At 49.5% G+C, this 17,931-nt stretch overlaps 1 protein-coding gene across 1 annotated transcript in view; it reads right to left on the bottom strand.

Moving 5' to 3' along the window:
* The window catches only part of HMCN2 (hemicentin 2), a 112,036-nt gene that overhangs the window by 77,225 nt on the left and 16,880 nt on the right, over positions 1-17,931 (bottom strand). The window contains exons 10-18 of the mRNA XM_084649981.1: positions 16,886-17,007; positions 16,400-16,672; positions 15,038-15,179; positions 13,647-13,774; positions 9,949-10,062; positions 9,295-9,444; positions 3,312-3,506; positions 1,158-1,285; positions 302-446 (exon numbers count right to left, since the gene is read on the bottom strand). Of these exons, the coding sequence (XP_084506107.1) occupies positions 302-446; positions 1,158-1,285; positions 3,312-3,506; positions 9,295-9,444; positions 9,949-10,062; positions 13,647-13,774; positions 15,038-15,179; positions 16,400-16,672; positions 16,886-17,007 (1,397 nt within the window). The remainder of the gene's footprint in view (positions 1-301; positions 447-1,157; positions 1,286-3,311; positions 3,507-9,294; positions 9,445-9,948; positions 10,063-13,646; positions 13,775-15,037; positions 15,180-16,399; positions 16,673-16,885; positions 17,008-17,931) is intronic.

Below are 17,931 nucleotides of genomic sequence, written 5' to 3'. Positions count from 1 at the left end.
TTCCTAAATTACTTTGTCAACAACGTGCTGCCCTGGGGACTGACGCTTGCTAAGGAAACCGGCTCTAACAGCGCAACATTTTCTCGCCTTGAGATAGCAACATTGCTGCTTTCGCTCAGTGGCAAGAGCCAGGTCTCTTCCAAAAGGCACCATGGTTTCATAGGTGCTCTGCAGGAAGCTGGCAGAGGAGGTGCGCACTCAACATCCATCCCTGCAGCTGCCTCCACACACTGTAACACGACAGTGTGCAAAGCCAGCAGACAGATGAGCACCACGCAAAGCCCAGATTTAAACCGCTCACCGTGGATGGCAAGAGTCACGTTCTGCCTGCGAGAGCCAATGGCGTTCGTGACCACGCAGGTGTATTTCCCAGCATCTTCCTGGAAGGCCTGGTCTATATGGAAACTTCCATCTGTGCGTACGGAATGGTGGCTGCCCAGCATGACCTGGGAACGGAAAGAAACCATGAGTCAGCACTGATGGTCAATTCAACGAGCATCACATGCTTGTCCCTCTGCCTTTAGAAAATATCTAAGGTCAGATCCCCAGCTAGTATAAACTGGCATCGCTCCGTTGACTTAAACAGAGCTATGGCAATTTGCACCAGCCAAGGATCTGGCCCCTCATGACAAACTGGAGGGAGCTCAGAGAAGAGAGACAATCACCGGGGGGGGGGGGGGGGAGATGAAAGGAGCTCATGGCTCCGTGATGACATAGGGGAGATATTACAATCGCCCCCAGTCTCTGAAGGGAGTAACCGTGGAAGAAGAGGAGTTATTTAGTGCAACCCATAGTAAAGGGGAAATTAAGAAAAAGAAAAATTTAGGCTGAATGTCAGGGCAAAGCTTCCTGACAGCGAGATCTGTGTGACAGTCTCCCAAGGGAAGGGGTCTGAGTGGTAACATTTGGGGGTGGTCTGGATATTCTCTGAAGTCTTTCCTATCTCTTGCTTTGATTGTACCCTCATCCCGTTGAATAACACGATCACAGTGACATGACACCGCACAACAAATGCTGTGCTGCTGTCAATAACAATCAGATTTACCTACAGTGCTCCAGCAGCTCAAGGACTCTGTGACTCACCACTCTCTGCCCCCCTTTCCCCCCCCACCACCCCCGGTGCAGCAAATTAAACAGACAGAGGACCAAGACCTCACCGGCTGCCCGTCCTTTAGCCATCGTCGGTCTGGAAGAGGTTTCCCAGCCAGGATTATGCATGGCAGTGAGACGGGCTGACCCTCATGGGCACGGATCACAGGGGCCCCGACAGCTATCTCTGGGGCAACTGGAGAAGGAAAAGGCTACATTAAGTGGGGACAAGCTGGCTTTAAGAAGCCAGGACAACGGTTCTGCTTCTTGGTGTTTTATAAATTAGCTTCCAGGATGAAAAATCATTAATATGAGCCTTATCCAGCCTCTGAAAAGCAAAACAGTTCTTGGTCACACCACTGCACGAGGTTCACCGTGCTGGCTGGATCTACGTGCCAGAACAGCTGCAGGGACCAAGACTCACACCCAGGATTTGGCCATAGGTTAGTGCATCTATTCTGTCCTCATGCAGGTTCCTCACTGCCCTCTGCTGGGGGGAACTTTGGATCTGCGTGTGCATAAACGGTTGGGCCATCCCCTAAGCTACTCTACGGACATCTCAATTGTGAATGGTTGCACCCACTAGAGCTGCATCCTACAGTCTATCAGATCCAATATTGCTACGCGAGTTCAAATATGCTGGCTTCATGGGTGATCATGTCCCTGTCTAGTGGCTGGCCGAGTGACTAACAGCCCAATTATATACAGCAAAAGGAATTACTCCTTTAGCTCAAGTGGCAGAACCCTGTATTCTTGGTGCTGTGAAAGTCCCAGTTCAGTCCCTGCTGATGACATCCATGTAGGCAGAGGGGGCTCATTGCAACTCATCACCGCTAGAAATGGCCAGAGCCACAGTGTCTCTATCGGGATCTCATTTCCCCCCAAAGTTCAGACCTGGGAATTTGGTTCAGCCTAAAGCCTATCCACCTTGCCGAAGGGTGCAGGGGGGTTGGTGGCATCATTTGGGTAAAGGTTCATCTCTAGATACAGTATCATAAACCTAAATGTCAAAGGGCATTGCATTTAGCCCCAGCCAGCGGGCATTGGAATTCCCAAGCTGCATATTCCAAAGGAGACCAGTGTGGAACAAGAGTCGTCACCATCGTTACAAACACGGACAGGGACAGTCAGCATCTGCGCCCTAGGCTTTAATTTGCTTTAGCAATGGCATGAAACTAATAACAAATATGCCCAAAAGAAAGGCTGTAAACCGTGTCCAGTGGCCGTGAGCTTGGCCTCAGCCTGGGTCTTCCCAAATATATTCTGTGCTTCGCAGACACAGACGGCTTGGTCATCCAGTGACACGCCTGGGGCAGAGGGAGAGGAAAGGTCTGAGCAAGGCAATACGGCAGGGTATGGGGAAGAGCCCACGCCAGCAAACAGTGGGACCACCTTAAAAACAATCCCGCACCGCCTAGCATTGTCACTTACACCTGTCCAAGGTGAGTGGAAAGTGGGCGTGTGACAGAGTGCTGGGGGTCTGACCCAGCACTCTGGTCACTAAGGTACTAGCTATTCCCCTGCACCCCCCAGAAAGGACTTCACTGGGAGATCAGTGCTCAATGGCTTAATTAGGCAGGAGGCTGATGAGCAAATGGGAACAATCAAGTTTATGTCCACTTGTATGTCGCCACACAAGGCTGTACTGATGAATTGGTGGAGGAGACCTAATAAATAACACACGGATGCTTATAAACCTGAAAAGCATCCAGCCGGCTTGTGGTGGTCCAAAGGGTGGAGACATTCGTCCTGGTACAAGGTGTACCATGCTACCACGTCAGAATGGTAGCACCTCACACTCCCTTTGTAAACGATGTGCCAGGCAGTGGAGAAGCAGGGCCCCTGGTTAGCAAACATAAGAGGCAACAAGCCCGTGCAAAGCTAGTTATGAAAGCGTACACACCGGCGCACCTCGGAGTGCGGTTACTAAAGGATGCAAATGCAAGGAATATGCCAAACCCATCAGCTTCTTCATACAACAAAGCAAGGGCATAAGATCTAGTCCAATTCCCCCCCCAAATGCTTATGTGTATACACAAAGTGACAACACACATGCACCACTGCATAAGAGAACAGTACACACATCTTTTGGCAGATAATACACAGAAATACTCCGCACACCCAGACGTGTGAAATGGGTACACACATCCAGATATGCACTAAGTGTTCATGCCTCAGCATACACCCGTACATGCGTGCACAAACAATCCCGGTTCTCTTACTTTCCACAAAGAGTTCATCAGACTCCAGAAGGCTGGAATTGCTGACCAGACCAGGCTGGGCAGTGACAGCTTTGCCATCCTGTCTGGACCACGAAATCCGTGGAGGGGGATGTCCCTTAACGTGACGTGCCAGACTGATGTTCTTCCCCATCTCCATAGACACGTCTTGCGGGAGTTCTACAAACCGAGGGGCAGCTGAAGGAGACAGCAGAGAAGAGTCTCAGATCCCAGCCCTGACACCAATTTAGCACAATCTATAAATGGGACAATTAGTTTCATTCTAAAGGGCATGCAGGTCTTCTCTGTGCTGGAAGTTTCCCTTTTGGATCATATCCATTCCACATCCCAGCCCCTGAAGACGATCTGTACCCCATTCCATTTTAAATAAGTTATTGACATTAAAAGAAGTTTCCAACAGGTGTAGCTATAATGTATTTCACATGAGCATACAACATCCAGCAGGACTCACAACGCCAAGATGCTCTAGGGTGTGCGACAGACTCAAGTCAAAGGGTAAAAGGTACAGTACTTGGCATATGGATAGGATGACCTAATAAGTCCTGTTGTCTCTAATATGTGATCATAACGAATAACACAATGACACGAACGGGTCCAACTCAATCATGGTGGACAGGAGAGAAAATATCTGGGACTTGGGTATTTCATCCTCTTGTCTTTTAGTTCCAGGTCAGTACATCCCTCTCTGCTGCCTTCCATGCTGAGGATGTCTATTGAGATGGAGATATCTGCAGACATGAATGGTCCTATCTATAAACAACATGGATCTTCTCCATCTCCATTGCCAGTGGTTGGCAGAGGAATGCAAATAAATGTCCATCAAGCACTAAACTCCTGGTCACCCTGGGACCTACCTGCCAGGATCTAAAAGCCAGTGATTTAACCGGTGCCAGCCCCTTCAGACCTATTAGTTGCCAGATGCAGGTTGTGTTTTAACTTGTACGATGGTTTTGCATTCATGGTGGACATGAAAAGAGACAGGAGCTTTGCCAGGGACACTTTGGCAAATGTGATCTTCCCTTTCCGGGGCTTCATTTTTCTTATAAAATAAACCAAGAATTGAAATCCCCAAGGCGCATGATGCAATTCCACGTGGCTCTTAATAGCTGCCATTAAAAAAAAAAACAATTAAGAGCTCAGGACCCATAGGCTGTTTTCAGATTGTCCATTTCCAGGAAAGTGGAGAGAGGCATTTAGCTGCAGCATATCACACCACGGTGCCTGCTCTTTATGGGAGTTAGCAGATTTAGGTCTGAGCTCAGCTAAGAATATCTAAATAGCTCGAGACAAACAGAGGGGGCAGCGAATCACAGAAGCCAGAGGGAAAAAGACCTAGTTGGTCCTGAATCCACCTCGCAACCACGTGGAGCTGTGCCTGGGGGTATTTCTCACCGGTTTTCCCAGCTCACAGATGGCCCAAGTGACAGGCTCCCATCACTCCCATGGGGAGACCCTCCCATATCAGCACCACTCTCTCCGTTTCTCAGCCCTTCGCTCATTACTTTACTGGGATGGGACTGTGGGGGGATGACGGACGAGGGCTAGTTTGAGGGAAAGGGACACTTCATTTCCCCTCAGCCCAGAGTCATTCCAAGCTCATCTCGCAACTTGGCTAGATACAGCAGGTCACAGGGTAACTAAGACAGCACGAGAATCAAGCAGCTTGCACCAGTCAGCCCGAGAGACAGAAAAAAAGGGCTGCCCCAAAGTTAATCTGGGGCATTAGGGGCCTGATCCAAAGTCCTTTGGAGTCACTGGGGTCTCCCCCAGTAGACCCAGGCCTAGGTTCTATGGAGACATAGATGCTCTTCAAAGGCCAGCCAGAGACACATCACTCACTGTTCGCCTCCGTCTCTCCCTGCGGGCCTGGTTTCCAGGCTGGCCCCCTGAGGCAGTCACTCAGATGGGCATGTTAGCTGGCTGGTGTTTGGGTTCCACACACCGGTTTGAGCATCCCTAGATGGAGCTTGCTCATCCTGTTACAGGTGCCTAGGTCTGAGAACTGCAAACCCTTCCCCTTTACCTCCACTTCTGCCCAGCACGAGGGTGGAGTCTGGCGCTGCAATGCGCTCAGGTCTTGCTGCTGGGAAAGCGATCCCCTCTTGTTCCCCTTGGCTTCTCCGCCAGCACAGAACAGTCTCAACACCTAGTCTAGGCAATTCCCCCAGCCCCCTGGAACCACGCTGGTTAAACAGCTAACGTTACAGAATTCACCCCACTGCCTCCCTTTATAATGAGTCTAGCAGCTACCTTGCTAGCCCCATGCAGGATGGAGCCAGATCCAGGAACTGAGCACTGAGTGGGGAAGCCTGCAGTCAGGACAGTGTACACAACACACACACACACACCCTGGAGCTGGCTGCCTTTCTGACATCATTGCAGGCCCACCAATTTTCCCCAGCACCAGAAGCCAGGCAGATGGCCCCGTCCCTTCCCCTTCCTTCTTCCTGCCTGAGGAAACCTGGGCTCACTCCATGGTCCTGCCAGGAGCTTTGCTCTTGATTATATTAGCATGTGGGAAGCAGCAGCTGGCTCAGGAGGGTGTCTGAAAGAGGCCTACACCCCACCAAACACTGTACCTTGGCTTTGAGCCCCGGCCACATCAGAAAAGATAGCAGGGGCCAGTCTGTTCAGAAGAGGAGCTTCATTCCTTGTCTCGTGTATTCTTTTAGCTCCTGGTCCTCGCTAAGCAATGCCTAGCTGCATCTTGTCTTTGTTCTATTCTTGTGTGTCCGCGTGAACACACACACACGTTTCTGAAAACCCCCCAGCACATCCTGTCTTCTCCAAACCACAACAGCAGCTGCTAGGCTACCCGCACTCCCAGTTCTTAGTGTGCCCCAGAGAGTGGGAGGCAGCTTTTTTCACTGTCAACATGAGGGGAGGCCTAACTGGCAAATTCTTCCCTGCCAAGTCCCCATCTTTCCCTCCCCAGGCCGGCCGGGGCCAGGCAGGCAGGCTGCGGAGATAGTCTGCTCAGAGAGCTAGAGCCAGAGCCAAGACTGGACCCGATCAGGTCCCGTTCTCATTACACGTGTTACCCGTGCTGTAATGGACTCAGGAGACAACCATGTTGTAACCAGGTCTGATTGGGCTACAGTCATAGCAAAGACATGGCTTAAGTCTCTGGAGTTAGGGAGTAGCTGGCCAGGATCCCTCTGGCTGATCTAAGAGCATTAACAACAGGATCCAGAGTGGCCCCCATCCAGGCCTCAGCTGTGATGGAGGGAGGTCGCAGTCCAAGACCTCATAGCCGAAGAGCGTTCAAGGAAGAACAGTGAATGGGTGGTGAGTGGGAGGAGACTCCTCCGGGACTTCCCAGAGCTCCTACCCCGCAGAAGCGGAGACAGAATTGGGAAATTCCTCTGGAAAGTATCACAACAAAAGGAGTGAGAGTCACCCTCCCAGCGAAGCAGTGGGTCCAAGAACTCAGAGGGTGGAGGCTTTCCGACCCTCTCCCTCCCCACGGATTCCCGGGAGAACACCTGCCCACCACTAGGAAACACAATGTGGCCGGGGTTTTGTTACGAACTGCTCTGTGCCCCATTGTGTGGTGACACTGCCCTGCTCAGACCCAAGGGGCGTGGGACTGAGCAGGGTCCCCCTGACGCAGGGTAGGAGAGGCTCCCTGAGGAGTAAACAGAAGCGCCATACCTGCCTGGCTAGGCATTTAACCTCCTCTCCCCTGGAGGTGGCAACATGTCCCCTCATAAGAGCCAGAAGCTGGCATTCCCCCCTGCAGCCCAGACAACGACACAGCCACCAGGCTGGGGAAGCTGCTTTCACACCTTAACGCTCTCCTCTGCCTCACGGTGCTTCTCCCCCTTTCTCTAGCTCCCCCCGCCCCGGCTGCACTGTGAGAATGGTAGAGAGCCAGCTGTGTTTCAGCAGCCTGAGCCAGCGTGCCGACAGAAGAGCAATTGGACCCCAGGGCTGGATGCGTGGGGGGTGTTGGCTGGGACCCACTGCCTGAGGAAATCCCCCTCCGCTGCTGGCAACATGTCTGCAGTCTGTACCAATGGGAACCGCAGCTGCTCTGCACTTGACTTAGGGGAATGGGCTGTGCAGAGGGTCATCTCGTTTCAAAACGGCTCAGGCTCTGCACCCCCCTGAGAGAAGCCATGGGGCCTGGAGCCAGTTCAGCCCACACCACTGTTGGCTCAGTGAGGAGTTCCCCCTGAGAAGGGGACCGAGGGGTTCAGTCAGTCACCCCATTCATGCTCGGTGGGCCCCACCTGTTCTGTCCAGCAAGCTGGCGGCTGAAGGGACGAGCACAGAGTTTGCAGCTGAGAAGTCCCAATTTTTCATCTTGGCTTGGGCCCTAAACGAGTCTCTGAGCCCTAGTGGGTCTGCGTGACCTGGAGCAGGTCACTCGCCTAATGACGTGAACCCACCACCAAGGATTGCTATAGGGCTGGTGCTGCTCTCACTCCCAGACCTAGTAACCAGCCCATCTCCTCTGCTCCACCAGGCAGGGCATCTCCTCTGCCTCCCCTCCCCACAGTGAACCTAGGGCAGATGCTCCAATACAATTCTGCTCACCATCGTGCAGGGCTCAGTCCCATCAACCCCACTCAGACACTGGCAGTTTGCAGGTGTGGACACACAAAACCATATTTAGCAGCACAGTGCTTGGCTGCAGAGTGTTGTATAGGACGGCTGGAGCCAGCCCAGAAGAATACAGTGGTACTGTAGGGCAGGGAAGGTCCTAGAGCTCCACAGAAAGACACAAAACTCCTATCTCCAGGGCGCTGGGCTGAGACATCCCTGTTCTGTGAGAGCAACGCACAACGGCACTGCAGCAGAAGTCAAGAAAGCCAGTGCTGGATACAGCTAAATGGGGAGAGAGATTTACCTACATCCATTGCAAGGGCTGGAGATAACTGGGAGCGAAGTCTTCTGGCTTCAGCACTGGGCACCTGGATTCTATTCCTAGCTCTCTTACAGACTGGCTGTACGACCTTAGGGAAGCCATTTCACCTCTCTGTGCTACTCGACCGTATGCCTTGCCCCTGGTTACGCTGAGCGCTCTCCAGGGCAGGGAGTTCTGTACAGCGCCTGGCACAATGGGGCCTCCCGGTGCTATGCAGTAAGACTACTCTGTTTGGAAACACAGGTTTGGAAGAGATGTGAAGTGCAGTCCCTGAGCGTATGAGGACGCGATCCCTTTACACTCGGCATGACACCAGAGGTGTCCCATATCCTGGCCCACTCTCATCTTGAGCATTTACTTTACCTGCCCAAATCTGCCCTGCAAATTCAAATGGACGCAGCCGCCTTCTTCAATTCCTGCCCCGAGGTGTCAGGCACCAGTAGAAATCCCCCTATAGTTTCATGGGTAGACTCTTTGTCTCCTGTACCTAGAACTCCTGCCAGATAGCAGAGTGCTGGTTGCAGTGTTTCCACCCTAGAAGGGGCTGCATTCCAGTGGTGCAGTGAGTGAAGGGATCTTGTTTGCGTTGAACATCCAGAACTAAATCCTGTCCTCACTTATGCCTTGGAAAGCCCCACAGACTTCAGTGTGGGTGCAGAGCTCAAGGGCAGGATGAAATCCAGAGTCTGGAAAGAACTAGGCTGGCTGCCATAAACCTCAGTTATTACTGACGGGAGCAGAGGAGGGGGAAGCCCAGTGACAGAGACTCACCTGTAACGGGGCAGAGAGTGGAGATATCAGTGAATACCTCAGAGTGCAGAACTGGGCCATTCCAGTGTAAACGCCTGTGAATTCTCTCAAAGGGGTATAGAGAGACAAGGTGAGTGAGGTAAAATCTATCTTTTATTACACCAACTTCTGTCGGGCCAATAAAAGATACTACCTCACTCAGCTGGTCTCTCTAATATCCTGCGAACAACACGTCTACTGCTACACTGCATACATCCCAGCAGAGCAGGTCATTTGCCACTGTTAGCTGGGTTTTTTTTTAATAACCTGAAGGAGCCCAAAGCTTTATGAGTCAAGACTTACAGCCAACTTCCAGCAGGATGCCATCAAAGGAGACCCCCGCCTCACTGATGGCCTCGCAGATGTACTCTCCTGAATCCTCCTCCTGCACCGCCTGGAGCTGCAGGACCGCCAGATGGGCACCAAGCGGAGAAGATGCCACTTCTTGTTCCCCTGGACATGGAAAGATCCTGAACGTCAAACCTTTATTCCTCACTGCCTTAGCGCCGCAAAGCCCCTTCCTGCCTTCTCTTGCCGTCAATGGGCAAATCTTCAAAGGGATGGAGAGTTAGTTTGTTTGAATACAGAACTTGAGCCTGCAAAACTGAGCTGGAAATATCTCAGGAAGGTTCTTCCTCCCGCTCAGGGGATTTCCTGTATTCACTGCCAGGGCAGGCTAACATGGGGCATCCCAAACACAGAATGGTCCAAGCAGCCGGTGCAATGCAGTGCAGAATGGACTGCTGCTGGCTGGCAGGGTGGAAAGAGGTTCGGGGTCTCAGGAGCTAGAAGATGGCTAGCCAGGTGAGTCTGTGGAGTGGAGTCCATCTGCAGGAGAGGGATAATGGACTGGGAGGAGCAATCTGTCTGTGTTAAGAGTAGGGGGGTAGTTTTAATATGCCTCTAGTCCCCCCCCCAAACTGTCGCACAGCTCACTTGAGTCAATTCCAGCCCTACCTTTGTACCATATGATCTGGGGAGGGGGTACCCCGGAAACGTGGCACTCCAGCATCGCGTCTTCTCCCAGCAGGGCCTGCACAACAGGGGTCACCGCAACAACGTGGGGAGATTCTATATCCAGGACACAAAAAGAAAAAGGCTCCAAATTTATTCCACGCTGGAGAGCACTTCACGAGTATGCACAAGATATGCCAGCGCTCCAAAGGCAAAGGCCTCTGCCAAACTGTTCTGCAGAGATGCACTGCAGAGCTTGGCAACAGACCTCAGCTCCCCGTCTCACATAACCAGAGGATACCACACACTGATCGACTTTCGAACAATGAGAACTCATTCTTGATGCTACGATGAATCTTTCTTTTCCCTTGCCTGTCTGTTTAACATACGATTCCCCCAAGCTGCCCCAGCTCTGGTTTATGCCACTGGTTCATTTTGCCAGACACTATTGACAGGGTGTCCACGGCACGCTAGCCACTTCACAGGTGGGTTTGAAGACAAGGTCTTGACATGCATTATTAATATTACAGCAGTGCCCAGGGCCCAGTTGAGGCCCCATTGTGCCAGGCGCTGTACAATACATGGTGAGAGGCAGCCCCTGTCCCAGAAAGCCTATAGTCTAAATAGGCAAGACAAAGGACGGGAGAAAGGAAGGATTATTATTAGGGCTGTCGATTAATCGCAGTTAACTCAAGCGATTAACTAAAAAAAATTAATCATGATTAATCATACTGTTAAACAATGGGATACCAATTGAAATTTATTAAACATTTTGGATGTTTTCTATATTTTCACATCTTGATTTCTATTACAACACGGAATACAAAGTGTACAGTGCTCCTTTATATAATTAATTTTATTACAAATATTTGCATTGTAAAAATGATAAACAAAAGAAATAGCATTTTTCAATTCACCTCATACAAGTACCGTAGTGCGATCTCTTTATCATGAAAGGGTAACTTACAAATATAGATTTTTTTGTTATTTTGTTTACATTTACGGGAGATACTACTGAGATACAACCTCACCTGAAAGTGAGAACAGACATTCGCATGGCACTTTTGTAGCCGGCGTTGCACAGTATCTATGTGCCAGATATGCTAAACATTCATATGCCCCTTCATGCTTTGGCCACCATTCCAGAGGACATGCTTCCATGCTGATGACGCTCATTAAAAAATAATGCGTTAATTAAATTTGCGACTGAACTCCTTGGGGGAGAATTGTACATCTTCTGTTCTGTTTTACCTGCATTCTGCCCTATATTTCATGTTGTAGCAGTCTCGGATGATAACCCAGCACATGTTCCTTTTAAAACACTTTCATTGGTGATTTGACAAAACCCAAAGAAGGTACCAATATGAGATTTCTAAAACTAGCTACAGCACTCGACCCAAGGTATAAGAATCTGAAGTGCCACCCAAAATCTGAGAGGGACGAGGTGTGGAGCATGCTTTCAGAAGTCTTAAAAGAGCAACACTCCATTATGGAAACTACAGAATCTGAACCACCAAAAAAGAAAATCAACCTTCTGCTGGTGGCATCTGACTCAGGTGATGAAAATAAACATGCATTGGTCTGCTCTACTTTGGATCGTTATCAAGCAGAACCCATCACCAGCATGGACACATGTCCCCTGGAATGGTGGTTGAACCATGAAGGGACATATGAATCTTTAGCACATCTGGAACGTAAATCTCTTGAGTGCCATGCAAATGCCTCTTCTCACTTTCAGGTGACATTGTAAACAAGAAGTGGGCAGCATTATATCCTGAAAATTGTAACCAAACTTGTTTGTCTGAGCAATTGGCTGAACAAGAAGTAGGACTAAGTGGACTTGAAGGCTCTGAAGTTTTGCATTATTTTATTTTTGAATGCAGTTATTTTTTGTACATAATTCTACATTTGTAAATTAAACTTTCATGATAAAGAGATTGCACTACAGTACTTGTATTAGGTGAATTGAAAAATACTATTTCTTTTGGTTTTTTGCAGTGCAAATATTTGTAATAAAAAATAATTATAAAGTGAGCACTGTACACTTGGTATTCTGTGTTGTAACTGAAATCAATATATTTGAAAAGTTAGAAAACACCCAAAAATATTTAAATAAATGGTATTCTATTATTGTTTAACAGCACGATTAATAGCATGATTAATCGCAATTAATTTTTTAAATCGCGTGATTAATTGTGATTAATTTTTTAATCGCCTGACATCCCCAATTATTATCCATATTTTAGAGATGGGAAACTGAGGCAGAGAGAGGTTAAGTGACTTGCCCAAGCTCACACAGAGAATCTGAGAACTGAATCCAGATCTCCTGAATCCCAGTCAAGTGCCTTATCTGCAAGCTCATCCTTCTTTCCTGACTGAATATCTTACTGGAGAGATGACAATTCTGAATGTGAAATGAACAGTGGCTCTTTATAAAGACAGAGCAACTTCCTTGAGAAGGGACTGTAATTAACTATTGACTCTTTGGATGTACATTTTTCCCTCTCTTTTTTATATAGGTCCATTGCCTGGTTAGTTTATATTTTGAATGTTCAAGATGAAGATTAATGTTTTTACTTGTTCTCTTCCAACATCCTCGTGCTACATCCTGATGTTGTAATCTGGTTACTTGTTTTTTGGTTCGTATTTCCTAGCCAGTGAGACACTGGGCCAGCCATAACGGTGCTTCAGGATTGTTATTAGGGAGGTGTTCTGGAAACGTGCATATCTGATCTTATCTTTCCGTAATAGATAAAGATGTGTCCGAAATTTTCCTGGGAAAATGATTTGCTTTGAAATATCCCAGGAAAAGGCGGGAAAATGCTTTGGAAATGCTGCGGAGAGAGCAGTAGTGTTGAGTTATTATTGTAACACGCTGTTATTGATCATCCTCAGGGCACCAGTTTCTTGAGCCAACACAATGCCTGAAGTGAGAATGAAGGTAACATAGAAGGTAACGAGGCGCGTTATAAATCAGGGGAGGTTCTGAACAGAGAGCCTGATGAGAAGGGTGGAGCATAACCTCTTTAACAAGGGACTTGACACAAAAGTTCAAGAGTCCGAGCATGCATCCACCTAAGGAAAACACCAGGCATTCAAACCAGCTGTGTCCTGTCTACACACAGGCTCAAGGAACGAGAACAGCACAGAGGAGGGGCGAGGACAGGGATGAAGGAACCATAAGACACAATAGATAGGTTAATCTTAACTAGACCCTGAAACCAGAAAACATCAGCAGCGTTTTGCTGGGCAGCTCTCTGCTCACACTGCGTTGCTGCTGAAGGTGATGACTTTAATTTTCAGTAAGACCCTCCAGTTCTCCCAACAAGTCCCTGGGAGAATGAGTAACCCCAGGTAAGGGAATCCACCATTGCAGGCCTCCCTTGGGACTTTGTTGACGACGGCCGCGATCCAAAGCCCATTCACTTCAATGGATCAGGCCCTAGAGGAGTATTGCAAGCATCTGCCTATAGCAAAGTGATCCCGAAGCCAGTGGTCAGAGGCCCTATTCTCTAGCGCCTTTTCTTATGGGTTTGTACAGTGCCTGGCACAGAAGGGTCCTGTCCACGAATGGACCTCCTGCGCATGACCACAATACAAACAATATTAATAATGCCCCTCCTGGCTAAGAGCCTGATCCAAAGTCAATGGAGTCTTCCCAATGGAGATTCTGCCTTAGGACAAGCTACAGGAGCTGGTACCTGTGTACTGTAGGATTACTGTCTGCTCATCCCATCCAATCCGACTGGCAGCAAAGCAGCTATAATTCCCAGCATCCTCAGGGACAGCCTCCTTGATTATCAGGGTGCCCTGAGCATCTATGAGAAACCTAGAACAAGAAAGAAAAGAGCAGGGGTGGGGGAAAGGTCACCATGAAAACAAAGCTCAGAAAAAGAAGAAAATACAGCATGACTTGCCCTAAAAAAATCTCCTTGCACTTTTCCCAAATAAAAAGTTAAAAGGGGAATTCATAGGTCAAATTTCACCCTTAACCAAAAAAAAAAAAGTAACAGACGGATCAGCTACAGCAGAAACGAGGCCTAACAACTAAAGCAAATGTTTCCATGAATAAGAAAAAAAAAATCAGAACGTTTTTTACTTTTTTTGGTTTTCTGCAATTTAAGTGAAAAACCACACCAAAAAAATGTCCGGTACTGTGTTCCTAGCCTAAATCTTTGCAACATGGCGCTAGTCAGGGAGCCTGAAAGTGAAATTTATCAGAAACTGACAATAAATAAAGGTCAAAAGTAAGTTTATTTCCATTTTTCCTCCCCTCCTTGCATGCTACAGAGCGTGAAAAGTCACTTTGATTTTAACATGCTTTCACAGCCTCCGCAACCTCCAGTGTTATTAGCAGCAGAGATAAGGAAGCATGGGTTTTTTAAATATATTCATTTTAACTAGACCGAGCCCTTCTAATCTCTGATGTGCAGTTCATATAATTTCCTGCCGTTTCCCCCTTTTCCCTTTATCAACCCTCTCCAGGCACATGAACCACCAGAAATCCTTCTCCGGTTACCTGTGGGGACTCATTTAATAGCCCCTCCCCAAAGGAAAAGAAAAAAAACAGCCCGACGCAGTGAGCAGGCCAAAGAGAACAAACATGACTCAGCCAACGCCTCCGAGAGTGGAGATCCCTCTTAAGCCCAGGAGCAGACGGCAAGGGGGTGCAGCTCTGTCCCTCCAGCATTGCAACAGTCCCCAAGAGACAAACTCCTCCATTTCATGAGGTCAAGGCCCAGCCTAGACTAAACACTAACACATCAAACCCCTATCACGGAACTGGCCACACCACCACTGCCCCAGCCCCTTTACCAGCATGAGGCTGCAGCCATGTTTTGTAACCTGGCTAAAAGCTTTGGTCTGACCAAGCCAGCCTCCGCCTGCAGGAGGTCTGAAAACAGCAATAAAAGCCTTGTACTCAATATCCTTTGGTGTGCACGGGGTGGAAAAGGTGCCCCCTTTCCCTCCTCCTCCCCCCGCTGCCCACCCTCATGAGTCTGAGGCTGCTCTGCTGAGTGGGGCTGACACGTGGCAGTTTGCATGGAAGCCCAGGAGTGAAGCGGCCAAGGCTCTGATTAGCTAACGTTACCTGCTGTCCTTTTCCAGGGCTCGGTCCCACCGTTTCCAGGAGATTCGGGGCGCAGGGTGGCCCAGCGCCGTGCAGTTGAGCCTCACCTCCCCACCCCTGGTGAACGACTGCGAGCTTGTGGCCACCCTTACTCGAGGCGTCTCTACACACAGAGAAACACAACGCGGGTCAGACACCAGTCACCTGCTCCCAGCTCCAGAGGCCCAATTCCTGGCTCTCCCCCTCCTACCACAGAGGGGGAGCACAGGGAAGGCGGTAAAGGAACCGTGGCCGAGAGCAGTGAAACTGGTGTGGAAGAAATCAAATCCTCTCCCTCTGTTTGGATGCAGTAAGTCAGAGACAATTTTTATTTCAAGCAATTGTGGGGGAGACTGCAAGTCAGGAGTTACCCTGGCCTTAGACAAGACTCTGAACAACAAGTGGTTTATCACAAATATTTATAGTTTTCGTCACATGCATTGACGAATAGCAATTGCACTTTGTTTATACATTTTCAGTCCTGATGTCTTATTATTATTAACGATTTTCTGCTACTACTACATTCTATTTTGTCTAAAAACAAGGTCAGACAGCTTAGCAATTTTCCATACGCTTTCCCCAATCCTGCTTTGCAAGTCTCGTGTTATTAGGGTTAAAGTTAGCCTAACTTTTGCCCTGTTTCTAACAGAACCAAGGTGGCTACACTTAAATCTCTTTCTGTCACTTCCTACTTCCACACTGGGCTTCTGGAATGGCAATGTTCCTCAGGTCCAGCCTTGCCATTGGTGGGGCTACAGGCCATACGTTGCTGCTCCCTCCAGCCTCACAATTGAATGAGGGGAGCAGCGTGGTGAAGCGGTCATTATAGGGTTAACTGGGTTACTCAGCGCAGTAGGGGGTGCAGCCATGCTCCACCCTTCCCTTACGTCCTGTTCAGTCAGTGGGAACATTCCCCCCATAACTCTCTTGGGATGCAGTTAAATAAAGCAGCAAGTTCCCGGCCTGCAGTCCTGCCACTAGACTGATCTATGGCTTGGGGAGCTTGCAAGGAAGCAGGGGTCCCAGAAGAGCAGAGACTCAAGGAGCAGAGACTTGCTTTGCTGATCCATCAGGCCAGCTCTGATCTTGTGACAAGTGACTTTCACAAAGCACTGGGGATGCCACCTCCTGCACTGCTTCTGCTCATATAAACCCATACAGGATGACACAGATCCTTCCAAACAGACCCTTTGTAAGACTCTTGGATTTGTGGCGTGCCCTGGAGAAGCAACCGGTACGTTCCCCCCACTTCAGCTCAGACTCTAAGGGATTTCAGGCCCAGCCAAGGACAGGTAATCGCCTCAACATAGGGCTCAGATACTGCATGGAGACAGGACAGCTTACCCTGAACAAAGAGCCAGATGGAAGCATTAGCTGTCCCACGGCTGTTGCTTGCAGTGCATTCGTACCGGCCACCATCATCCAACTGAACACTGACAATTTCCAGCGAGAGGTTCCGCAGGACCCTCACCCATCCCTCGTCTGGCTGCAGCACCTTCCCATCCCGGCTCCAGGTCAGATTATAAGCAACGTCTCCTGACACTGGGCAAGACATGATCACTCCTTGTCCTGGCAATGCAGTGATGTTCCTAGGGGGCACCAGGTACGGAGGCGGCTCTGCATGGGGGAAGCAAACAGCGGGGTCCAATTATCCAGGCTGCTGACCCCCATTCACACCACTGGAGTCAGTCCCAAATTCTGTCATTCAGAGGTCTCTAACACTGAAGTGCTGAGCTTGACCATTAAATATTGGAAGCAAAGCCCAGGGGTGGGAGCCTGGGCTGAGGCTGTCACCTGCCCGAGTTGCCCCCCGCCATCCTCAGTACTGACCGGTGACAGAGAGGTAGCCGCGAGCTCGTGCTGCCCCAGCTTTGCTAACAGCTGTGCACTCATAAAAACCTTCATCGCTTCCGGAAACCACAGGGATCTCCCAGCTGCTGGTCCCAGAATCCCTGGGGAAAAAACCAAAAAACCCCCCTGAGACTGGAGAGGAAGACACCCGGCTCTCCTCTTTTGGCACTGGCTGAGATTTTCACAAGCAACTCACCATTTATGGCGCCTTAATTGTGGGGAGTCCCACTGAAGGCACCTTCAAGGGGCCAGATTGGCTGAAAGCAGAATCTCAGGGGTTTTTGACAACTGGACCGATGCTGGGATTTTTCCTAAAATCTCTCCCCCGTGCAGCAATGACAAGAGCACTAGCATAGACAGGGTGCTTGGGGGTTTATCTCCGTGCTGTCTAGACCTGCTTAGAGCTGGGTTACATGGCACGGAGGCCCCCACTCTCTCCACTGCTCTCCCTAGCAGCAGTGGGAGATCACAATTCACATGCAGTTCCTTTTACCCCTGCATCCCAAGTGTGTCTCCTTAGCCTGCACGCAGGCTGGAGGTTTGGGGGCTCATGTGTAAAGACCTTTATCTTGCATTTTGCTGCAGAAGGAATGAGGAACCCACTGCTACCACACTGAAAACCCACTGTGTTGTGTCACGGAGTACCAAGAGAAGCCGCTGTCTGAGTCAGCATGACAGCAGCGACAGCAGGGAACAAGCAGTCCATAAGATCTTCAGGGCCTCAGTGGGAATTCCAATTGGAAGGAAATTTCCCACTTGGTCCCCTGAGCCACGTGTATTCTTCACCCCCACAATCTCAAAGGAAGCAGCATTCCAGTAACTCCAAGTGACCAGATTGGACGGTGGAGGTCAGCCGTACCCACCCCCCAGAGAGCAAGCCAGATCCACTCTGTGGAGACAGATAGCAAAGAGTAACACAGTGGCTGTCATGCCGGGACAGAGCCAATGGTCCATCCTGGTGGGGGGAACATATCTCCAATCTCAGCTATTGAAGGTACGTCCGAAGAACATGCAAGAACGTACGG

The sequence above is a fragment of the Lepidochelys olivacea genome, assembly GCF_965140295.1.
Source record: "Lepidochelys olivacea isolate rLepOli2 genome assembly, chromosome: 16".
In the NCBI taxonomy this organism is placed as follows: Eukaryota; Metazoa; Chordata; order Testudines; family Cheloniidae; genus Lepidochelys; species Lepidochelys olivacea.
Note: the sequence above shows the minus strand (reverse complement) of the source record. Positions and strands in the feature narration are given on the sequence as shown.